The sequence below is a fragment of the Pan troglodytes genome, chromosome 3 (genome assembly GCF_028858775.2).
Source record: "Pan troglodytes isolate AG18354 chromosome 3, NHGRI_mPanTro3-v2.0_pri, whole genome shotgun sequence".
Classification (NCBI taxonomy): Eukaryota; Metazoa; Chordata; class Mammalia; order Primates; family Hominidae; genus Pan; species Pan troglodytes.
The window spans coordinates 36,483,754-36,509,814 of NC_072401.2; the positions used below are offsets into that span (position 1 = coordinate 36,483,754).

General features: G+C 36.0%; 1 protein-coding gene across 6 annotated transcripts in view; it reads right to left on the reverse strand.

The window, feature by feature from the left end:
* The window catches only part of ARAP2 (ArfGAP with RhoGAP domain, ankyrin repeat and PH domain 2), a 173,235-nt gene that overhangs the window by 103,272 nt on the left and 43,902 nt on the right, over positions 1–26,061 (reverse strand). For all 6 annotated transcript variants that reach the window (XR_010156526.1, XM_016951436.4, XM_063809457.1 and 3 more), the window contains exons 8-12: positions 17,864–18,042; positions 6,932–7,047; positions 4,908–5,107; positions 1,475–1,560; positions 485–667 (exon numbers count right to left, since the gene is read on the reverse strand). Coding sequence is in view for 5 of the 6 variants with exons in the window: in XM_016951436.4 (XP_016806925.1) it covers positions 485–667; positions 1,475–1,560; positions 4,908–5,107; positions 6,932–7,047; positions 17,864–18,042 (764 nt within the window). In the remaining variant the exon portion in view is untranslated. The remainder of the gene's footprint in view (positions 1–484; positions 668–1,474; positions 1,561–4,907; positions 5,108–6,931; positions 7,048–17,863; positions 18,043–26,061) is intronic.

The window sequence follows — 26,061 nt, forward strand, 5'->3', positions numbered from 1 at the left end:
GGATCTTCCCCTCAGGGGCCGAGGATAGGAAGGAGGAAGAACAGTGAGAAGGAGGCAATAAAAAATATTATTGACTTATGTTATATATCATCTTTGTACAAACAATAGGAACTGTTAGAATCCTTTTTTTTTCTTTTGCCTTGAAATAATAAGCTGCCTCTACATCTCTTCTCATCCTTTCTTCCCACATTATATCAGTCCTCAGACTTCACTTTACTGGATCCCATTTGCTTCCAAATCCTCAGATTGTGGCAACAAGAGTTAGCAGGAAACTTCAATTATGGAGGAAGAATTTATGCTCTTTTGACAATGAATCCTTAAATGAAACAAGGGGGAAACCACTGAAATAATGTCACAAAAGGAAATAAAATAAAATTAATAATTTTGTCAGATAGTATAAAATTTTTTACTTTTTCTCAAGAATCTTGGCACATCATTAAAAAGACATTAAAATCCATGTCTGCTGTTATGTTTAATTGAATACCTTATTTAATTCTTCTTTGGTGAGAGATGCCAAAAGAGTTTTTCTGAATTTTCCTTCTTTATATTTCTGAGTAATAAAGTTTTTTCTCTTTTCTACTGGTGAGTCCATATGTAATTCATCATCCTTTTGAAGATTACCAGCCCAAAAGTCATTTGCTCTTTTGTTTCCAATGACAATAAAAAGCTGAATTGTCAAAAAAAAAAAACCCATAATATATCAGTTCATAAAATGTATTTGAATCTGCAGGAAACTGAATTATATTACAAATTAAAGCATAACTTAGTATAAAATACAGGAAAACACATGAAAGACTCAACTATTCCAGAAAAAGGAAGTATGAAAGCAGATACTATGATCAGTTTTTAATACAGCCTACTCACTCTAAATAATGGAGAAAAATTAGCTTGGAAAGAATTGCAAACAACACAAATTGTAGCAAAAGTATTTTCATTCTTTGACACTCAAACTGAGACAGCTTCACTTTAAATGGCTGAGTAGGTGGGCTAATGCTGTCTGAAGTGCTTGGTGGTGGAACAAGGAGCCAAAAATGGAGACAGGACACAGCAAAGTAGCCTCGATCACAGTTAATGACAGAGTACGGCCAAGGTAAAAACAGTAAATTTTTCCAAATGTTTTCATTCACTCTCTTATTATTTTACCCATGTTGGGTTTAAAACACAGACACACAAACACACACACACACACACACACACATATACAGTTCTAGCATTAAAAAAAAAACAAGCTGGCAAACCTTTCTAAGTACTTATTAAGGATCTTCTATACTTTTAAAATAACTATCTCATTTAGGAAGCATTCTCAAAGAGTTACTACTATCAAAAAGGCTATAAGCCACTTGCATAATGTGGTGAGAACTTTATCAAACAGCCCCGAGAAAAATTCCTGCCACCCAAACCCACAGCAAACCTCCTCCCAGTCTCTGCAAACTGAACCCCTACCACAACCCCATTCAGGTTAAATAGGACTCACCTCGATGAGTTCATTGCTCCAAATGCTAGCATCCATTTTTAGACTTCTAACCTTGGAATCTTTTGGTCCTAAAGATCTATGCTGTCCTAGAGTCAAAACACAATTGCATTTCTATTTTAATTTGTATGTAAATTTATTTTACCTTGTTTTGAAAAAAAGTGCATATGTCTGTGTATGTTCGTTGCGTATCTTCTCAACTTAAAACACGCCAATACCTGCTTTCCTCAATAACAAGATGACAAGAGCACTAACAGTAGTGGTGAGAATTAGACAAATCGCAGCTGGCTACAATAAAAACAGCAGCAATCATCATCAGCATCTGCACTGACAAAAAAAAAAAAAAAAAAAAAACTACATGGCCGGGCGCGGTGGCTCACGCCTGTAATCCCAGCACTTTGGGAGGCTGAGGCAGGTGGATCATGAGGTCAGGAGATCAGACCATCCTGGCTAACAGGGTGAAACCCCGTCTCTACTAAAAATACAAAAAATTAGCCGGGCGAGGTGGCAGGCACCTGTAGTCCCAGCTACTCGGGAGGCTGAGGCAGGAGAATGGTGTGAACCTGGGAGGCGGAGCTTGCAGTGAGCCCAGATCTTGCCACTGCACTCCAGCCTGGGCGACAGAGCGAGACTCCGTCTCAAAAAAAAAAAAAAAAAAAAAAAAAAAAGAACTACACTACACTTACTTAAAAATATATATATATGTGCATGAGTGCATATGTACAGACACATGTATAAATATTTCCTCATTTGGTAATCAGCTAGAAATAGGCCACTGAAAACCTTTTTGTAAAGCTTGCTAAAACCCCACGTATGTAAATGCAGATATTTCTTTACTGTTACAAAAACTTGACTATTGAAAAACTAGTTACATGTCTAATAAGTGTGTACTTAAAAATCTGACATGAATACTTTATTCAGCAAATATGTCTGGAAGAGAGTAAGAGCCCAGAATTTTATTACTGTCAATTCAATTGTGCTGTATAAATCATCATTCAGTCATCACTGAGCAACCAGGCTATGTCAGATTATTTCAAAGCTGAGAAGGAAAAAAAGTGTACAGTCCACTATCCTTGATCTTAAGGGCCCTTTGTCTAATGAACAACGAATGTTCATTCCTTTCCCTACAATAGGTAAGAAGTTCTTGTCTTTTTTTTTTTTTTAAGTAGAAACTATTCAAAGCACAAAGCCCTAAATTCCCCTGGAAGAAATCTGCATAGGTTTGCATTTATAATGACTACCTACAGGCAATACAGTACTCAGCAGGTAAAAACTTAAAAGCCTGTAGGAAGAGATGAAAGGGACTGCTGCAGTAACCTAGGCATGACAGATTCTGAGTTGAGGCAGCAGGAAAACAAAATGGAGCAGACAGATTGAGAGAGATTGATAAGATAAAATGAATGAGACTTGGTGGGTTTGAAGGAAAGAGGAAGAGTCAAGAAGGTGTCTCAGATTTTAGGCTTTGAGTGTGCAGCGTAGACAGTATTGCTTTTGACCAAGATTGAGAATATATGAAAATGTGCAGTTTTATGAAATGGGCTGAGGGGAACAACGATGGCTCCATTTTTGACATGTTACATTTGAGGTGTATTTGGCAAATCTAAGTAGAGATTCTAGTAGGCACATAATCATAAGAGTTTGGTGTCCAACAGCGTGAGAATCATTTGCTTAAAAATGAGTGTGGAATTAAAGTGATAAATAATATCACTCAGGAGCAACACAGTAAAAGAGAAGTGAGAATGTAACCCAAGGGAACACATGTATTTCACAAGCATAGAAATACATGGAAAAAAAATACTGGAAAAAAAAAAGACTGGTAATAAGAACACAAAGAGAGATTGGTATCTTGGAAGCTGAGAGAGGATGGATGTCATAGAGAGACATGTTGTCGAGACACTCAAATAAAGAGACAATAATAAAGATAGTAAGTGACCACACCGAAACTGAGAGGTAAAATACGTTGGTAAATGTGGTGAAAAGATTTTTACCACAGTTGAGAGAAAAGGTAGCTCATCAGCAGTTAAAAGGTAGCAGATTACAGAATGCTGAAGAAAACTTAGGAAGTTAAAGGAATGAAAAAAAACCTATGCACACTACAACTTTTCATAATATCTTGTCTATGAAAGAAAACGGGGACAGAGAATGACACATAGAAGGAAATGGATAACTTTTAGAAATCCTGATGGTGGTAATGAGACAAACTTGTGCAAGTTTATACAATGAAACAAAAGAAACCATGGCTAAATACTTACATAAGAGAGTGAATAAATGATGAACATGTATCCTAAGGAGGGAAGAAAGAAAGGAAGCAAAGGTAGAAAAAAACAGCTGTGAACAGCACAAAGGCCGTCTCTTCCAATGAAACTGGAGAGAAGAAAAGGATGGGATAAAATTCAAAGTAGAAGGTGATTCACTGGCATTTTTTGTTGTGATTGATATTATTAATTAGCTGGTGAGGAAATCTATCTTAGTTTGATGAGAAATGCAGTTGAATAGTGCTTAGAAAAGCGTTCAGGATTTGAAGCAACTCTTGTGACTGCACTACTCACTGCGCTCTAGCATTCTCACTGAAGCCTGTATTCAACTCTAGTCCAACATTTGTCTCATTATTGTGGAGGAAATGTCATGTCTTATACATGTTTTTAATTCCCCACACCAGCACAGTGCCTAGTACTTGAGTTGAATTCTCTTTCTCTCTCTGTCTCTCTCATCTGTGTTTGTGTGTGTATGTGTGCGTGTACATACAGTGGGGGAGAAGGTGGTGGGACACAGGCAGTCCAGGAGAACTGAAGTTTAGACTGTGGTTAACTTTCTTCAAAACTTCCATGATCACACACCTAAGCTGGGGTCCACTTCCTTCCACTCACTTGGGCAACTGTCTGAGCTCTCAAATACACTAAGATGTCAGGTTGTCCAGTGTGAGGTCACAAGAAGAAAACCAGTCATAGTACCGGTTTATATTCATAAACATCAATAGTCTTGTGAAATGCTTCTTTATAAAAATTCTTATTTTAAGAGGTACCAGATCTGGCATATGAAGTTTAGTGTCCAAAACAACACTGAGGTGAAAAATATGTCTTACCAAAAATGACTGGGGAAAGGTGGACAATCTTCAAGTTAAAGATGCAAGCTTCTTCAGGATCCATACTAAAACATACTCACCTAAAATCTAGAATTTTCAACACTGTCTTTTTAAAATCTATACATGGACCAGTAGGCACAAAATATGATTGCATGCTTAAAAATCCATTTTTATATCTAAGTCATACATAAGAGAAGTTTAGACTCATATTTCTGAATTTGATTTAAATGTAATAAGCTTTCTCTGGTTTTACTTCTCATAACCATTAGCTAGGATATATAACATACAACAATGAAGAGCATTCAATGCCAATCTGCCACAAAGCAGTGATGAGCATAACTTGTCACTAATTACCTGCACACTTCTTACAGATGACAACACAGAGATTGATGGATGCCCAGTCAGGATCTGGGGCTTTACAATCTGCACAGCTCCTGTTGGATTCATTGAACCAAATCTTCTCAGCTACTTCATAATCAGAGAGAGTTTCTGCTATTGATTGCTGCACAGCTTCAATCCAGTCTTGTTTCTCTTTTTCAGTCTCGGCTGTAAAGCTGAAACAATTAACGTTTCTGTGTTATCGATCTCCCTTGTAAAGGCCAATTAAGCAGTATGTTCAGTTTGCATATTCATTTCACTCACAAATTAAACAACAGCTGAAAAATATGGCTGCTAGGCAGTTCTGGGTTGTCTTTTCTGTTAAAAATCATTTAACTTCATCGTGTTTTTTTCCTTTTAATTTTCCACACTGTTTATGTCTTTGTTTATACATCTTGAACCAAAATTAACATACACATTTTCTAAACAAAACATAAAATTTGCCTTGTTAGGTCACAAGCCTAAACAAGAGGCTATGTTTCCTAAGCAATGGTTATGTAATCATCAATAAGAGGTTTTTGGCAGAGTTTCAGGGCTACTGGAATATTTTGCCAAGCAAGTATGCCATGATAGTCTGAAACTATGTTATCAAAAACACCCACCAGAATTGTGACTTTTTTTTCAGATTTAAGAATAGATTCTTTTTTTTTTTTTTAATTAGAAGAATGCCCAGATAGTTCTAAGGAACTGGGAAATCAAAAAAGTTTTAAGTGGTTACTATTCTAACAGTTTTCTAACACATTTTTAGCCACGTTCTGATTTATTCTGAATCTTAATGTTTACTGGGAACTCAAGTAAATGAATAAAAACATTAAACAGCAGTTCATTCCTTCAAGAAATATTTACTGAGCCCCTGCAATGTGCAAAGGAATGTGCTACAGTGCTACATACTTGGTCAATGACCCACAAAACTAATTCATATTAAAATTTTCTGTTGTAAAGAGGAAAATGCTTTGAAATATAATGAAAATCACAGCTAACATATTCTAAATAATCCTTAAAAATAAATGGCCTACATGAATTATACTTTTTGAAGCTCTTTAGGATTCCATCACTCTCAGTGGTTTCTGGTTCTACTAGAAATTTGTCACAGCCAATATATTAATACCTATATTTTTAGTTTTGGCTAGAATCTGCAAATGTAAAAATAAAGCTTGTTAATTTTATGCAATCATTTCTTACTCAAAATTTGAGGCAACGGATATATTTTGACATGCAAAATGAGTAACTACAATTGACAGTATATTTGAAATTCCTAATTGTTAGTCCTTTAAAGGCCTAGAACAATTGCCTCTGACTTGCCCACTACCACGTGATGTTGATTATTTATAACAAACGAATTCATAGAGTTGAACTCAAAAGATGTTGACTTATGCCTATTCTGTATACTAAAACTATAGAGTCATTTTAGTTTGTTAAACCATATTAATACTTTAAATTATCTGTTTCATTGTCATAATGATGCAATTAGTAGAATACCATAATATGAGATATATAAAAAAATGCTAAAGTATTTGGATCAATAGGTGCTATGAGATTCATTAAATTTGGTATCATTTTAAGCCCTGGAGGAAATCATATGGAACAAATGTAATTAGGAATTGATTTTAAATGAGGGATTGTATTTGATCAGGCTAAAAGAAGATAAATAGCAATACAACTTAAAGACAATGTAATATGTTTTTATTTTATTCCTTCTAAATGAGAAGGAATTTATCACATATTTTCAAAAAAATAACATACACCATGCCTAGTAAGAAAAATAAGTATTAAGAAATTACTCAAATTTCATGAAATACATATTTTTGCATGTTTTGTGATTATTGAGGTCACTTTTACAAGGTGTTTTTATATAGTGGCTAACAAATCAGACAATATGGAAAAGTAGGAAGATAATTTTAAATGGCCTACAAGAGAAAAATCACCTCGAACAACATAAAGGTGGATCACCCAAGCTTTCCTATAGTAGTACGAACACAAAATGTTTAAAAATAGCTTACCTGAAACTCCTGTAGGGAGTGATTATTTCAAAAGATTGTTTCACAGTTCGGTCCACTTGCTTTACATTTGCTACATTCATAGGAATTATGGTAATACCAAGTCCACTCTTAAAATCCTAGTTTGGAGAAAAACATAAAAAACTATAAAGAACAAAAAAAAGATTCTGAAAGTATAATTACATTTTCTAAATTCCAATAAATTCTACCAAATTTTACAACAAAATCAGTCTCACTTTAGGTAGCCACTCTCAATACATAATAGCACTGGGCCAACTTAAGCTTGACAGTTGGACTACTGATAGCGTATGGGTTTCTTCCATGTGAAAGAAACATTGACTAGGCCACTGACACTGAACTAGACATGCTTTGCTTTTGAAAGTAGGCACAATATTCACCCTTATCCATTCATTAAAGGAAGCTAAATATTAACTACCTCTTATTGTATGTCAAGCAGTTTCCTAGGTGGAAATGATACTAGGAAGTTAGCATCATTACTAGTTATGTAAAAAGATGGGAAAACTGAGGCACAAAGGAAGAAGGTTACATGGAAAGTTCAGTATGTGGTAGAAAAAAGATCTGGAGCCCAATCTGATTGCTCTTTCCTTGTTTTACTATCTTAGATTACCTCTGCTGTTTATCATTATTTTTCTCCTCATTTACTCTCCAACAAAAGCATTACTTGTCTTAGGAGGTATACAATTTTACCTCATTTCCAATATTTTATTGCTTTAATCTCCCTTCAATCAGATTCCTAAAATCTCCTCTAATGCTACTTTGGTATAAAAACTGCCATTTGTTCAAAATCTATACTTACTATGTTCAGCTTGTCTCATGAAAATTCAAAATTGTTCAAAAGGCTACAACAGACTCTGCATTCTAAAAGCATTAAAGTTTGCAATACATCATCTACCCACATGGATTTCAGAATGTGACTTATCAATTAAATAATCTCCACACTTTACAAAACAATATGTACATCAAAAAATGACCTATTTGAATAAATTCAGACTAAATGTGCTCTGAATTCCTAAATTATGACTAAAGAAAAGTAGCAATATTAAAGGCAAAATACAAAAAAAAAAAAAAATACTGGCCCATTTTCAGTAAGGACACTTGTTAGAGACTGTGAAAGAAGCCATTCATCTGCCTCTTCTCTTTGTCTCTCCTGCTATATACGCCAAAAGTAAAAGAAGTATATTCTCCTCTCCCCTACACTTAGAAGTGGCCATGTGTTGTAGTTTCCTTCAATCAAATTTAAACAACTCCTGATAGGATGGAGGAGGAGGGACCGAAAAGCCTTAGAAGAAGAAAGCCTTTCAGCCCTTACTTTTCCATCTTCTGGGGAAGTAACTGCTAGAAGCACAGAGTCATTTTAGAACTTCACAATCCTAGAAAAGGGAAGATTGAGGACAAATTCTTAGGCTCTAAGGATGCGAAAGTGAGGACAAAAATAGGGAGAACTCTGTTCTCTGGCAGTACCAACTCTTAACCGCCTACACCACCAGATTTGTTAAAACAAATCTCCATCTAGTTAAGCTCTTCTTCAGGTTTTTGTCATTTAGTACTAATGTGTTCCCGGCTTATAAAGTAAGTGGAAAAAAATAATTCTATAACAGTTGCCCCCCAACTTGTAACAGTATCCAGAGTTTCCAGACGCAAATTGTGGGAAAGCCTCTCTTACATTTTTAATATATAAAGTTTTTAGTTAGAATAAGGAAATGACTCATTTAGAAAACAAATCATCAACTGAATTTTTTTTTCTGATGAAAGAACTAATGGTTCACTGTACTAGGAGAAACTAGCCAGAAACTGAAAATCAGTGATATAAAAGAAAAGATGCAGAGAAATGCTGAGTGCTGTAAAATAATTAGAATGGGAGTGCCATACTTCCACTTTGTATAGTAAGCCCACTTAATGAAAAATGGCACTTAACATGATCTCTACGGAAGGAAGAAAATCAAGCTTTTCCAATCTGCCGCATTTTAATAAGTTTCAGCCTATTGGCACAGGGTTATACTTGATTATTAATTTTTTTAAATTCCCCAATTATCCACAGCTATACTCCTGCTGGATCACATACCCGTTGGATAAACTTCCAATGCATGTGATTGGGAACTCAATCTCTCTTTCACAAGTGAGGAAATTAAGTAAGGTAGGAGTAGCAAGATAAGATATTTTTAAAACAGCTTTTTGATGGCTCACATTGATACAGGAATAAACTTTAGAATAAATAAATAAACTCTAGAATAAATACGTGGACTGCGTGTCCTTCAAACAATCCTCCATAATGAGGCATTTGACAAAAGCTGTGTATCAGATCATTCCAGGTTATATTCTCTGACGGGGGCCTGGCCTGTAAGTCCTGTATGTTACTAAGGGCACACATAATACTCTGACCATCATACTAGCAGATGGTAAGAATGACAACCTTTTATGGAAACTGATGAGCCTCATCAAGGCTCCTGCATGAATAGATGGCTGCTCATCTCCACAGCAAGTCATAAAATGTCCAAATGTAAAGCTGTAATTTCTGTTAAAATAAGGGAGTGCTAGCTGGTTAACACCTCAAATTTCCCCCAAACAAGGCAAAGATGACTTTTTTTTTTTTTTTTTTGAGACAGTCTTGCTCTGTCACCCAGGCTAGAGTGCAATGGCACGATCTCGGCTCACTGCAACCTCAGCCCCCCAGGTTCAAGAGATTCCCCTGCCTCAGCCTCCTGAGTAGCTGGGACTACAGGTGTGCACCACCAGGCCCAGCTAACTTTTTTTGTATTTTAATAGAGACGGGGTTTCACCATGTTGGCCAAGATGGTCTCCATTTCCTGACCTCGTGATCTGCCTGCCTTGGCCTCCCAAAGTGCTGGGATTGCAGGCGTGAGCCACAGCACCACCCACTTATCAGCTGCTTGCCATGGCCATACGGTTTTGAGTAATTAGAGTATCTACAGAACTGACCAGCATAAATTGACTGGAAAATATACATAAGAGTAACACAATAAATGTCAGTGCTCTTGAGAGCTATCATATATGAAACAACTGCATTTTCTATTAAAAAACTGTGGACATTAAGCCATTATTTTCACAGTATTTAAATAGTATTTAGAACATGTTTAGAATACTTCTCATTCCTAGATACTCATAAAAATTACCTGTGGTGATCTCTCCCTCCCACCCAGAGACTCTGATTCCATGAATCTGGGGGCAGAACCTAAGAATTTTTAATTTCCAAAAACAAAAGTACAACCTCATGGCTTTTATATGTGGCCAATGCCAAGAAACACTGATTTAGATAGCAGAACCATTATGTAACTAATTTAGACAGTATAAGTATGCAATATGTAACTATCAAGACATAAATACTTCTCTCTTGACCAGGCAATGTGGCTCACACCTTAATCCCAACACTTTGGGAGGCCAAGGTGAGAGGATTGCTTGAGGCCAGGAGTTCAAGACCAGCCTGAGCAACATAGTGAGACCCTGTCTCTACAAACGAAAACCAAAAAGACTCCATTTTATCTGCTTCTGTAGAATGCATGCAATCAGAACATACAAAAACCAAAAACCATTTGAAATAATTAAGACTATCAATTTCAAATAAGCAGGACAGAACAGGATGACACATTGGATTGGTGAGATCCTATTTGTCCTGGGTGCCAACTCCTGCGTTAATGTCCAGAGGTGTTAAAAGCATCTGTCTTCATTAAGCATATAGAGTGGACTCTATAATTGGTTTAATATCTATCTGTGCATGCTATGAAGTTTACAAACAGCTGTGAACTCTCGTTTGATTTCCTAAATAGTTCTGTGAAGTAAGCAGAGCAGCTACAGTCATTTTTTAATGGGAAAACAGTCCTGGCAAAGCAAAGCAGTGCTTAGTAAGTACCTAGTTGTGCCAGAAACTGTGCTTAGTCCTTGGGCTGCAAAAAAGCATAAGACTGGGTATCTGCCTTGGGGAAGCTTTTGGTCTAAAAATGAGATAACAGAAAAATGCAGTAGGTGGGGAAAAAAAAATGCCTGGTGGCCTGTAGGGGTACTGAATCCAACCCACAAGAGAGAGTTGTGTTCCTAACAGGCCTTCCAAAGACTGTGACATTTGACTGGCCAAAGGACAAAACCCAGACCAGGTTTATTATTCAGGTATTCCTCTCTCGCTTGTTCACTTATTTGCAAAATAGGGATAACAGTAGCACCTACAGCATCAGTTTCGTGAGGGTTAAATTAATGGAATAAAAATGTTTAAAAGATTATAAATCATGCTGCTATAAAGACACATGCACACGTATGTTTATTGCAGCACTATTCACAATAGCAAAGACTTGGAACCAACCCAAATGTCCAACAACGATAGACTGGATTAAGAAAATGTGGCACATATACACCATGGAATACTATGCAGCCATAAAAAATGAAGAGTTCATGTCTTTTGTACGGGCATGGATGAAACTGGAAACCATCATTCTCAGCAAACTATCGCAAGGACAAAAAACCAAACACCACATGTTCTCACTCATAGGTGGGAAATGAACAATGAGAACACATGGACACAGGAAGGGGAACATCACACTCTGGGGACTGTTGTGGGGTGGGGGGAGTGGGGAGGGATAGCATTAGGAGATATACCTGATGCTAAATGATGAGTTAATGGGTGCAGCACACCAGCATGGCACATGTATACATATGTAACTAACCTGCACATTGTGCACATGTACCCTAAAACTTAAAGTATAATAATTAAAAAAAATGTTTAAAAGAATGCCTGGCATGCAGTAAGTACTACACAGGACTAGCTAGCTCTTGTTATTATTATTTTTATTTTATACCTTTTGAATTTGAAACCAACTGAACATAGTATCTATTTAAAACTTAATTACAAAAAAAAGTCCTGTCCAAAAATAACTAGCATGCATAATTTTTAAAAAATAGAATGCAATGTGAATGGTAAATGTTCAACTAAATTAAAAATAAATTGCCCATTAACTACAATCTGATTGCAAGCTTTATTCTTATTATGAAAAATAGGCATGAGCCAGGGATAAGCCAAACTATCAACCTTTAAAATGCTATAAACTGGATTGAAAAAAACAGTAGCACAAAAATTCAGTGGGTAGAGTTATAGTATCATAGAAAGCAGAAGGCTGAAAATAGATTCTGAAGTAAGCAATATTTTAAATTAAATTTGCTGTGATAGAACGTAAGATGTCAAGAATCATGAATCCCACTAAAATAACAATGGCTATGCTTGGCTTAGCAGATCTGGCCACTGCAAGGGTGGTACAATGACCATGTGGGCACTGCAGGTCAGGCCTAGGGAGAATCGAAGCTGACCCATTTACTGGCTGTTTGATCACTGGCAAGTTATTTAGTTTATGTAGACCTCAGTTTCCTTATTTATGAAAATAGTTAGGTCTACCTTACATGGTATTATTATAAAGAGTAAATAAAGCAACATAAATTAAGGGTCTGATACATCCACTTAATTCTTTCATTTGAGGGTTCTAAAAGCAGAATTTCTCTTCAATATAAATATTTCCATTTTTTAATAATTACAGAAAGTATTCATACCATTGATTCCATATTAAACATTCGGATAAAATTAATGGTAAATATTTACCAAGATACTGAAATGGGTTATTCTTATGAATTTGCAGCAACAGAACCTGGCGAAAACTACATTTTAAAACTACACAGTGAAAGAGGAAAATACAAAACTGACTCCTAAAAAGAAAAATAGGGAAGGGTTTGTTAACCCCAAATCTGCTGAAATCTCAAACCTATTTTTGGAATTACTGGATGCCAGGTTTCCATGCCAGGAATTTAAGAACTCGGTGCTTAAACATTTGTTGAAAACAGATGTGGCATTGTATGACATTGGCACCAGCTTTCCTGGGAAACACCAGATGCAGAGTTTGGCCAGATACAAAACCCAGAGAATTTGAGGTCACCATCTCCATCCTGCTGCTCCTTTCTGTGCCACACAACCCATCGCCCTATGAGGTCTATTTAAATTCTATTAGAGTTTCACTCCCATGCCAGAACACCAGGGAACATTATGTTGGGGGGGAATGAGGGAGGATGAGTCTCTTGTTATACCCTGATTTGAGAATGTTTAATCAAGTGAGTTTATGTAGTTAAAACCTCAATGCCACAATTATCATCAAATGGATACCCAAACCCACCAAGCAAGACATCTGGTTGTAATGAATTAATATTAACATGATATTAAAAAAAAGTATCAAGAGAAGAAGGGAGACGGGCTGTCAGGACAACAGAACAAATGGAAACCAACGCCAATTGTCTTAACTCTTCCTCATGTACGCTTGCAGAAATTCCTTTCAACTAGCAATACCACTTATTTAAGAATTCATATATTTAAATATATGTCCATATTTGACTACCTTATTTAAACTTTTAAAAAATTCTGACTTACACACTATACCCCTATCATTTAAAGATAAATAATTTACAAAATAATTTTTGTTCCAGAATACGGAAGCTCTAACAGCTTTGAACAGACTAAAAAACAGTTTAGTACATAAACAAAATTTCTGCAAAACAAAAGGGAACTGACAAATGAAAAGCAAACAAAATAGTTCAGAAAAAAATTGTAGAAAATATGAAGATTCATGTCTTTCTTATATAAAGAACATAAAGTAATTAGCAAGAAAGACATAAGATCCCAATAAATAAATGGACAAGGAAGATGAAGAGACAATTTGAGAAAAAAAAATTTTAAAGAGAATTGGAGGAAAAAAAACTCTTCTGTCAAAATAAAAACAGCTATAAATGATCATTAATTCAACAAGTTCACCCTACCTGTGTTTACTGAGTGCTAGCTTATTGCCTGAGGATACAGCAGTGAATAAAGTAAATATTCACACTGTCAATTTGGGAATATAAAAATGATAAATCTAACACTTTTAAGGTTATAATGTAACTGGATTCCTATCACATAGCTGTAACATTTTAAATGTAAACTACTCTTGAGGAACAGGTCATAGGAATTCTTGCCAATAATAATAATCATCATCATCAGAAAGGAAGACAAGGCTACATACAGAAGGTTACCAGAAACCTAATTTATTTATTTGACATTATGTGTTACCCCTTCAGGAAGGCCCCAGAAAGCAGAGATCTTGTGGGTTACCACTGTACCTCTAGTTTCTAGAGCAGTGCCCAGAAATGAGAAGATGCCCCCTACATGTGTCACGTGGATGAATGAATCCAGAAACATGGTCACTACAGTGTAACCTATACAAACCCAATTACACAGCTCATTTTAAACAATGCTGAAATAATATGGAAAAACTGTCATATTATAACACATTGCAGGCATCCAAAACATAAGCAGAGATAAGGAATGGGAGAAAATGTGCAAAAATTAAAGCAGAATGCAGTTGTGAAATGGTGCTAAATATTTAAGGGATGACATTTAATTTATGTGATATTAGCACCCCACTGTTTTGCAGCATGGTAATTAGGTAAAGAATCTGAGTGTCAGTTTTTACTATGCCATTTTCTACTCTAACAAATGTTTTTACAAATATTTTCATAGTTATTTTCCACTTCTTCTTAAAGCCTAAAGATAGGCTTTAAGAAGAAAACTGAGAGCAGTGTTTTACAATGTGTGTTTTTGGCTCATCCATCACAGAATCACCTGGGGTGCTTTTTTGTGAATTCAGATTCTACAACCCCTTTCCAGAAATTCTGAATTAACAAATCTGAAATGAGCTCAGAAATGTGGAATTTTAACATGCAACCTAAATAATGGCCTTAGAGATAGTAATCCATCTCCCTTCTTCACATGATGCCATTTAAACCTAAAGAGACTAACTTAATTACCAGAGCCAGTTAGTAGCAGAACAAGAATAAAAACCCACAACTGCAACCTCCCAGGCCAATCTTCTTTGCAATAAATGAGATTCCTCTTTAAAAAACTCTTCAACATTTGCTGTAATAGCTACGCTTCCACCTCTAGCCATTGTCTGTTTACTCTCTCTGGAGTAACTGCCAAAGTAAATTACTAAAACTATGTATAAATTAGAGGCAAGAAAAATAAAAATAGTTCCTATGTTAGGGTAGTGTAGGTCAATTTCATTATTTTTTATTCTATTCATGCTATTAAGTTATGTGGGCAATAAATCCCATTTTAAAATAAAAGTAAGCCTTGTTGCATGTCACTAAATTAAATCCAACACAAATTAAGTACAGAGGTTCAAATCTAACATCACTTACATTTTTATGATGAATAGATTTTTTTCATCACCTTGAAAGGATACACAAGATTACTGTGTGTGTTTGTATAAAATTTTCGAAGTTGCATCAAATCATCTTACTATTGTTTAGTGCTTTTCCTAAAACACAGGTTGATGCCCACACTGGCAGAAAGCCCTCTGTACTGAGGAGGAAGACCCTTTACTCAGCATGTCACCAGGTTTTTCACATGTGCTCTATCACGGGAGAAAACCAATGGGCAACTTTCCTCTGGGGAAAAAGACACATACCAGGATGCGAAAATACATGAAAACGGAATGGTATGCCAGGGCCTGAACGTGGACGGCCTTCCTTATCGGCTCATTCTTGAGCCAACTCATCCTTTAAGACTGACTAAAGACCAAGTCCCTTAAGACCTGAATCTATATGATATAATGCAATTTAAAAAAAACACACACATATACACAAACAATAGTATACATTTTAAAGGTGTGTGTGTGTGTGTGTGTGTGTATATATATGTATATATGTATGTTAATGCATAGAAAAGAACTTGTATACAAGCATAAAAATGTTTACTTATCAAAAGATGGAGAGGGGTTCAGCCTTAATGCTTTAATTTTTAAGGAGAATATACTCATTTCTCATGTACATGGAAATGCTTCTAATTCACTGACTTCATCAGATGCCCTTTTTTTGCACCTCTCTGTAACTCCTATACAACCTATTATTGCACTGACCTCACCATCCATCATATATTCTGGTCTTGTTTGACTTTTTCCTCTTGGAAGACAAGACTTGTGTCCTTCTCAGTAAACCCATCATTTTTAGTGTGCCTGACATGGTATACAATGTTTATTGAAAGCATACCCTGAAACTCCTGGGCAACTAAATTATTCAATGAAAGAATCCTTAGGCTATTTCTAAAAGCTCACAAGTCAGAAAATTTCTCTTCAACCTAGACTTTAAAAAGGCAGTTTGTAGAGTGGTTAAGAAGCTAGAATTAGAGTTATACTGTTCCGGTTTTAAACTCAACTCTGCATTATAAACTGTAATTCCTAGACCTATTACTTAATCCTCATTTTCCTCATCTACAAAACATAGACAAAAATGTCTTCCTCCTATATTTGTGGTGAAGATTAAAAGGAAATGTCTACAAATTAATTACCATTGTACCTGGTACTCAGCAAACAGTATTCATTATGCTTTTCACACTCAATTCCTAATACTAAGGCAATAATTTCATGTACATTTTCACTAATCAGAAAGTGTTAATAAAACTTTTTAAATATTTATCTTATTCCTAGGGAATAACAGAAACTCAGACAGTTTAATGTGAGCAATGAAACTAATCATTTGAACTCTATGCAAGTCTATCAAGTCTTGCTATCAGGTCTATGCAAGTATAAACTGAATACCTTAGTTAATTTGGCAGAGTAACTTCCATACAGATACATGCAAATTATGTATTTTTAACCTCCATTCCAATAAGAAAAGTTGTAATCATCTTATTTTGTAGACTGAAATGTTCATATTCAATTTGTATACATTATTAAAATATGCTTGAGGAATATGCTAACTACCCACATTATTAATAAGCACTCTTGATTAATAATCAAGAGTGCTTGATGATGCCTTCAACTGTTAATTGGCTAAGACATCGTCTCCTCCAAAATATTTAATGTGTAAGTTCACACTAAAGTTCAGAGGATGCCTATAGTTAACTGTTCTGAAACTACTATTTGTTTTGATATTCCTATTTTTCTTATAAAAAATAGTCAGCATTTATATTCCACCTTACTATAACCCATAATGATGTATCATAAAATGAGTTCATCTTAGATCAGCTATCCAAAGTGCACAGTTCAATTCCACAATTATTAAGCATCTAATATATTCTAGGCTGAAGGATTTTAAAAGGAGTTCTTCCAAAAAAAGGGGGTAAAGAATTATATATTATACATATTAAAAACATATACATATTAAAAACAAGGAATGTTAGAAAAAAGAAAGTCTGCAGAATCAAACAAAGCTAACAGGATTTGTTAAAATTTTAGTTTACCATCAGACTCATCAAAACATTTAAATACTCTATTGAGTCCTTTGACATTAATCAAATTTAGTAAACCAATAATTTTAATTGATTTTATTTATGTAGATGTGTGTGTATAGCTAGATGTATGTATGTATGTGCACTTGAATTTGTACTTATATAGACGTGTGTGTGTGCGTATACATATATACCTTACATACATCTGTTCAAAATAAAACAGACCAATAATATTCTGTAAACTCAAGCAAATATGTTACCTGTGCTTACCCTATAATTTTCTATCACAAAAAATAAAAGCAGCACAGGGTGCAGAACTGGTCCTATTTCATCAACAGCTGTAAGGGTTCATTGGTCCTTAATTGTTCTCTCATGTAGTCGTACAATGTCATTTCAACTAAATAAGACTTTTCAAAAATTATTTTCAATAATTTTACTTCCTCAATACCACAAAAGGTGATGTCCAGTTTCAAGTTTGATGGAGGTACTTTCTTGCTGGTGGAGACACCAAGAAAATTCAACAAAATCACTATTTCTTTGGTATATTTAGTGGCGTACACAATGCCAAAACAAGACTCTATAAGTAAAATCACTAATAATCCTTCCAAACAAAACATAGTTGTTACTATAATAAAATAGCAGCAATTTGCAATGACTATAACAGAGCTCACCTGTTCGTTTTTGCAAAGCCACACACTGTTTCCACTTAACACAGTAAAAATTTTTGCCTTATAGCCTCTCAATTCAAGATATCCACATTTCTCAGGTGTAACAACAGCTTGAGACTGCGAGGTAAGGGATTGTGATTTCAGTGCATTTAATAGTATGCTGATCCAGTCATTTCTCTCCTCTGAAAATGAAGACAGGAGAAAATACATAAATCCACATATAAGTTACATAGACACAGAAACGTCAAGAAGAAATCCTTGCTCTTTGCAACACATAAGTGACAGATTCTTTCCCACAACCACAATCTAAATGCTACTGTAAACAGGGCCAATGACTCAATTCTTTGAGGGAAAAGGAGTAACAATATCCAGTTGTCTTGAAATCAGTTCCATTGGCTTTACCTGAGAGTTTATTAGAAATGCAAAATCTCAGGCCCTACTCCAGATCTGGTGAATCACAGGCTGTATTTTAAAAAGAACTACAGATGCTCTGTATCCCTGTTAATATCTGAGAAGCCCTCTTTTAGATCACTCATGAGATTAGATTTTCTTTTAATAGAAGAATGTGATATTGCTACCCAACAATTAACAGATTGTATGTGGCAAGTCAGTTACTCAAAGACCCCGAAAATCCTACTTCCAATCACTTGGAACCTGCTCTAGAGTATGCCTGCTTCAGTGTCACTTACCCATTCCACTCTCACCACAGTAAATAACAATAGCATTTCACCTGGCAAATTAAAATTTGGTTCTCCTACTCCTTCCACAAAAGCTAAGTGACCTTCAATTATGAACAATGCACTGTGTTACAGGCATAGGAATTCGATCTAGTCCCCAAGGAGCAATTAAAGCTATAAGTCAAGCAAGATTTGAACACATAATGGAACACAGTAGTATAAACATCATATAAATGGTATCAAATAATATATGAGTCAATTGAGATAAGTGATTTGCTGAAGGTCATATAGCAAGTTAGTATTAAAGTGAGGAGAATCAAATGTTTTAACTCTCGAACAACTTTTCTTGAAACTATGGGGGTAAAAAAGAGGTATATGTGGTAGATCTTGAGGATGAAGAGCAATTCAAAAGACTAAACTGGAATTTGGAAGAGGGAAGAGAATAGGATTTTGAGCAGAGGTTACCAGAAGAACAAAGGCAGAAAAACCAACATCCATTCAGGGATTAATTTATCAATGAATACATTTATAACTCTGAACTCACATGGAAAAAATGGGAAATATGACCAGGGAATTCATACTGCCTGTTTAGGAATGTTGTCTTTATTACAGAGGCAAAAGAAAACCATTTCACCATTTTTAGCAATAAAAAGACATTATGATAATACAGACAATGACAGGTAGACCATACTGGAAGCATGAAGGTCAGGGACCAGGCAACGAAGGCTTAAAATACTGTGAAAATTGAAATAAAATGACTAATGAGGAATTAAGGCATTTAGGAGAGTAAAAAAAATTAGTTGTATACATATGATGGGTGTTGATAAGAAAAACAAATTACTCAGAATAAAAGGTAACGTGGCATCAGAAATTGGCCAGGCGAAGAAGGAGAATCCAATTAGTTAACAGAACAACCTCAGGTTTTCAGTGCCGTGGCATGCGCATCCACGCAGACTCATAGCACTATGTGAACAGCAGTAACCTGTACATAAGAAGACCCATGGAAATGAATAAACATAGAGTGTAAAAGGAGAAGAAACTGGCAAACCTTGAGGTACAACTATATCTATAAGGCTGGAAATTGGGCTACCAGAACATATGGAGAAGTAGTTATCAAAGCAAAAGGAAATAAAGCAAAACATACTGAATCACGAGTAGTAAAAGCTTTCACAGGATGAAGGAGGAAGAGAAAGCAGAGCCCAGTTTGGGAAATGGGACAGTTTCTCAGATCCTTCTCAGACAGGTCTGCCCAGTGACTTCATTGTGGATTGAAGTAAGTGTCCGTATTACACTTACTCATATTCAAACATGAATCCAAAGTTATTTCATAATGAGTCTTTTTCAATTATCATTGTTCTTGTTCACTTTCAAAACTAATAAAAACAGTTGATTGTGTCTTTAATGACCAAAGTCAAAATGTTTATTAAAAAACTCATTCGATAGTGCTTTATTGCAGGTGTTACATAATCTTCCAGGAATTTGTGCTTGATGGCTGGGTGTGGTGTCCCACACCTGTAATCCCAGCACTCTGGGAGGCCAAGAGGGGAGGAACATTTGAGGTCAAGAGCTCAAGACCAGCCTGGCCAACATGGTGAAACCCGGTCTATACTAAAAATACACACACAAAAATTAGCTGGGCATGGTGGCAGTAATCCAAGCAACTCAGGAGGCTGAGGCATGAGAATCGCTTGAACCTGGAAGACTGAGGTTGCAGTGAGCCCAGATCGTGCCATTGCACTCCAGCCTGGGCAACAAGAGCGAAACTTCGTCCCCCACCCCCCCACCAAAAAAAAAAAAAAAAAAGAATTGGTGCTTGTTGCAATATATCAGGATGAAATATTTATCAAATGTCCCTAGCATTGTTATACATCATAAGCCAAAAGACATTAAAATATTCAAGTAGCTAAGTCAATGTCCATATGCAGCAGCTATTCTACATTTTTCCACCTACATAAACAGATCTGGATTGCACTACAATAATTTATTACATTTTCAGTTACAGCAACAGAACTTCCACTTAACCTGGTTATTACTTGTGATCATTAGTTTCACATAAGATATTCCTGCCGAGTAAATGGTACATAATGGTTTTTGTTTGTTTCTTTATTTGTGCTAACCCATATAAATCACTGTGTTTGAAATGTAGGTCATAATTTAATGAGTTGGGCCTAAGTGTCTATGACTTTTAGATTACTGCTAGCATATATTTCAGTTTCTCAGGAATTAATTTAAAACTGGCAATTGCATCTGTTGGAATTAAGCTTACTTTGGCTGCATCTCAACACATAGCCTAGAAGAATTATCTAGCTCCTGAGGGAATCAGTTACTAATAGGAAGTAAACAGTCATGAAGAAGAACAGGAATTAATAGTAGCATTCAGTTTATTCTGAATTAGCCATGTCAATGGAAAGGAACAACGGAACAGATAATCTAAACACAATAAAATAGATTACAAGTGTCATCTGTATTTGGCCGTGCAATGTGTGCATCCTGAGATATGGGGGAATATGCTTTGATAAGTCACAATATTCCAAACCAAATAATGATTTCCCATTGGACAAGAGTCTAGGGCAAAGTTAGATACTGTGCTAGCTTTTGCCTGTTCTTCAAACCAAGATACTTCTTATTCTTACCGATAACAAATATCTATTGAGTGTCTATCTTGATCTTAGCACTGTGCTAAGCACCATTCCTCCTGGAAACAAGCTCTGACCTACATATGGCTTGGCTCGAAGAATAGCATTCCAGGCTGGACAAAAAGAAAGGGAGTGGGGAAAGCAAAGAATAAGTGTTGAAATTGCCATTTTCTTGTGATTATGCTAGAATGTAAATAAAAAAACAATAGTAAATTCCTAAAACCTCAAATTAGTTCTTGATGTTTTCAGGAATGCCAGCTTAGAGTATAAGAATAAAAAAAAAAAGAGGTTTAAGAAAAATTGAGACAATATTCTCTGGACTACTGGGTTTAGCAGTAGGCATACTCCTTAATAACAAGGGATTGGTTATACTAGAGATTACTACATAAGGGCCATGCAAAACATCAACAACATTATCTAATAAAGTTTAGCTGGACCTTTACTTCTGATATGTTAATATGATCTGACTAAAGTTCCCTCAATGAAATTCCTGATCAATATCAGAGACGGAAGTAGTGCACATAAGTGTTGTTCCTCAAATTGATAACCAATCACTCACACAAATATTTACTAAGCCTATTATGTTCCCAAACCTATTCTGAATACCAGGAATGGAGCAGTGAACAAGACTGACCATGACCTTATTCTCCTGGAGTTTACACTCTAGTGAAAAGAGGAAGGCCATAAAAACTTAAATATACATTACACAGTGGCAAGTGCAATTGGGTAACATAAACACAAGATGGGGGGCCCAGGGAGTATTATTTTGTACAGGATACATAAGAAGCCTCAGAAGAAGGGGATGGTTAGCCAAAAGCCTGATGGGAAAGGAAGTAAAGAAGCAGGTCCAGCTGAGGAGCAGGCTGGAGGAAGAGCATTCTAGGATAAGGTGAACATGTAACAAGGTCCTGAGACAACAGCAGATTTGGTATATTCAAGGAACAAAAGGCCCTGGTAGGTGAACTAACCACAGTACAGGAGAAAGGGAACAGAAAAAGATAAGGACAGAAAGACCAAGGCCAGATCATGCGGGGTTTTTGGACCTCACAAGTACTTTTACTCTCAGTAAGATGCAGAAACTGGCCGGGCATGGTGGCTCACGCCTGTAATCCCAGCACTTTGGTAGGCCAAGGCTGGCAAATCACGAGGTCAGGATATTGAGACCATCCTGGCTAACATGGTGAAACCCGAGCTCCACTAAAAATACAAAAAATTAGCCGTGCATGTTGGCACACGCCCATAGTCCCAGCTACTTCGGAGGCTGAGGTAGGAGAATCGCTTGCTTGAACCAGGGAAGTGGAGTTTGCAGTGAGCCGAGATTGCGCCACTGCACTCCAGCCTGTGTGACAGAGCGAGACTCCATCTCTAAATAAATAAATAAATAAATAAATAAATAAATAAATAAATAAGATGCAGAATCCATGGAGCGTAAAGTGAACTGACATGATTTGACCTTCGTATTAAATAACTGCTCTGACAAGTACAGGAAAAATGTGATGACAGCCGATCTCATGAGATGATTAAAATAATCCTGATAGCAGTGGAGTTGTTGAGAATTGGTCAGGATCTAAACACATTTTCTAAGTCAAACTGATGGACTAGATATGAAGTGAGAAGAAAAAGATTCAAGAATAACTGCATACTTCACAGCCTAAGCACCTGAGACTTCTATTTGCTGAGATGAGGAAGATTACAAGGGAGAAAGTTTGGTTGAGAGGGTGGAAATGGGAATTTTGATACGTCAAGTGTGAGGTGTTACATTTGATACGTCAAATGTGATGACAGCCGATCTCATGAGATGATTAAAATAATCCTGATAGCAGTGGAGTTGTTGAGAATTGGTCAGGATCTAAACACATTTTCTAAGTCAAACTGATGGACTAGATATGAAGTGAGAAGAAAAAGATTCAAGAATAACTGCATACTTCACAGCCTAAGCACCTAAGACTTCTATTTGCTGAGATGAGGAAGATTACAAGGGAGAAAGTTTGGTTGAGAGGGTGGAAATGGGAATTTTGATACGTCAAGTGTGAGGTGTTACTAGGCACCCATGTTGGCATGTCAAGTAGGCTGCTGAATATATGACTGTGGAGTACAGGAAGAGGTCACGATGGAGATACACATTTGACATCAGTCACCCTAAAACCAAGAGATCGCCTTTAAAACCAGACTTGGGGCCCCACAATCGAGTATTTTAAACAGAATTTGGAGTCCTAGCAAGTTCCTAAAATACATTACGTCAGAAACTTCCAGAATATCATATTGAAGTCTTCAAAGGAAACACTTAGCAAACCATCATTAATGAGATTAAGGAGGGTGAGTTAAGTAAAGGGATAGTAAATGTTTCATGCCTTGCTTTGAAAAACATTGAAGATTTCAAAAGAGGTAAGAGTCTGCTTGCCCAGAAAAACTAAGGGGGGCATTCTTATGTTCTTTTTAAATTTTTTTTTAATAAAAAAAGACTTTTCCATATCAGTATCAGAGCTGCCACTGGATGGCTGTATGATGTTGTCTAAAAGCAGAACTGAGAGAATAACACACGTGCATGTTTCCCACGGGGTCTAGAATCTGCTAAGATGGACAGAAGCACAGGGCCTGCAGGTGAGCACCAGTTCTGAAAATGGCCTTGGAAAGGGAATGCCCACTCAAAATTCTTAAGCTCTCTTCTAAGCACCAGAACTGTGCACTCAAAACATCATGAGTGTTTTGAAGTATCACATCTCCATGTGTGACTGCAGGTGCAAAGGAATACAGATTGATTGGAGAGATCAATAGCTGTTATGACCCACAGACGAATTCCAGTGACTCTGCTTGAGAACAACAGGAGTCAGAACTAATTTTGTACTTGGGGAAGTGTATTTTTTAAATGTTATTATTTCAATAAAATTCACTTGCAACTAAGAGAAGAACAATGTTTCATTAGGAAATTAGCCGGGGAGGGATAGGAGCCTTAGAAAACTTGTGAGGAAAAGATTCCAAACTATAATCCTGTCTTAGTAACACCAGGGGGTGATGGAGCAGTTTAGAAATAACAACATTGGTCAGGGAAGACAAAGAATAGCTATTGTATATAGGTCATTCAAAGCCTTATCACCAAAAGTAAAGAATTCATGTCTGTTAAGACGCCAAAAGTTTCCCCTTTTTGTTCTAAACTTTAATTTTGCTTCTTCACTCAATCAAAATAGACTTGAATTTAGCTTCAAGTTTATTAAGTTAAAGTCCTTAAGCCACTCTAGTTGATCTACCAGTTCCCACAAAATAAAAGATAGTCAACCATCTGTACACATAGAAGGAAACTTTATTAAGTGTATTAAGTTTACACTTAATAATACTTTATTAATAACACTTTATTAAGTGTATTAAGTACACTTAATAAAACATATTTAGTGTACTGTTGAAAGTTCCATACAAAACATATAGATGCATAAACATATATATATATGCGTACACACACCTCTACACACACTTATCTTTAAAATCATGAGTTGTTACTATGCAAAAAGAACTTTTAATCAAAATAACTCATTCAGTAATTCCATGTGTATACAGTGTTTTCACTGAAGCAATATGTCTATGGTTTCAAAAATTAAAGACCTACAACTTATTTTAAAAACGATAAATTTATACTGAAGTTAATGAAATTTTTATACTGCCCCAAGTCTATATCAGAAAGATGAACTATACACCACAGAAGGATTTATCTGTCATTTGTGAACATGCACTTTTTAAACATGTGTGGATTGGTACACTCTACTTAAATAAAATGTGTTTGTTTAACTTCTAATGTGGCAAGTAAATATGGCTAAACAGATTTTCATACAAGTTGGAAGCTGTATTTAGTGTGTCTATCTTAAAATGCAGGCTATGTAGCAATGTGAAATTCATTTGGAGAGTCCAAGAGAAAGGTGATAAGCACCTCAAAGAAACAAGCAGTTACCTTTCAGGGTGGTGGAAACCAAACCATAAGGAAAGACTGTCATAATAGTCATTCAAGAGAAGCAATGCCATGTGCTTCAAGAAACATAGTAAGAGAAAAACTCTGATTTCAAATGGAACTCTCATATCAAGTATCACAACTGTGGACAGTTTTCTGAATTTCAGGCAATAATTCACAAAAAGTGGCTCCTCATATAGGTAATTCTAGGTAAAATGCTTGAGGGCAGGGGTTTGCACACTTTGTCTTTGAAAAATCAGATAGTAAACATTTTAGGCTTTACCGGCCACAGTCTGTGCCACAACTACTCAGTGATACCACTGAGTGCGAATGAATGAGAAATGAATGAATGACAGTGGTTGTTATCTAACAAGACTTTATTTACCAAAACAGGCACTGAGCCAGATTTAGGCTGCAGATCAGTTTGCTGACCCCTACCTACTCTGGGACTCTAGCTTTCGTTCAACATTATTTTTAAATACTAAGAAACTTTTTTTATGTTACATCTATACACTATGTACATAGATAGGTTTCACAATATAACATCTACTTTAAGCAATGCACTTTGATATTTATTATTTTCTGTTTGGGGTTTGTCTTTTTATTGAGGGAGGGTGTTTCTGGTGACATCATAAACCACTAAGTTGATCTCAGTAATCCGCAGTTTGAACAAAGCTGCTCCAGTGTGAAGGCCTGCTGGAATGTACCCATTTATTGAGTACCCCAAGAAACAATGGAAACGTTTTAGTAGTATATAATATTTACTGAATGCTTTTTATGTGCTATGCACTGACATATGTGCCAGGAATCTAGCAGTTAAAAAAAAAGAAAATGTTACCCCATAACAGTTAACACTGTAGTCATTTCCAACTGGTGGTGAACACTCTTATCTGTAAAAATAGGATAATAATGGATGGGCGCGGTGGCTCATGCCTGTAATCCCAGCACTTTGGG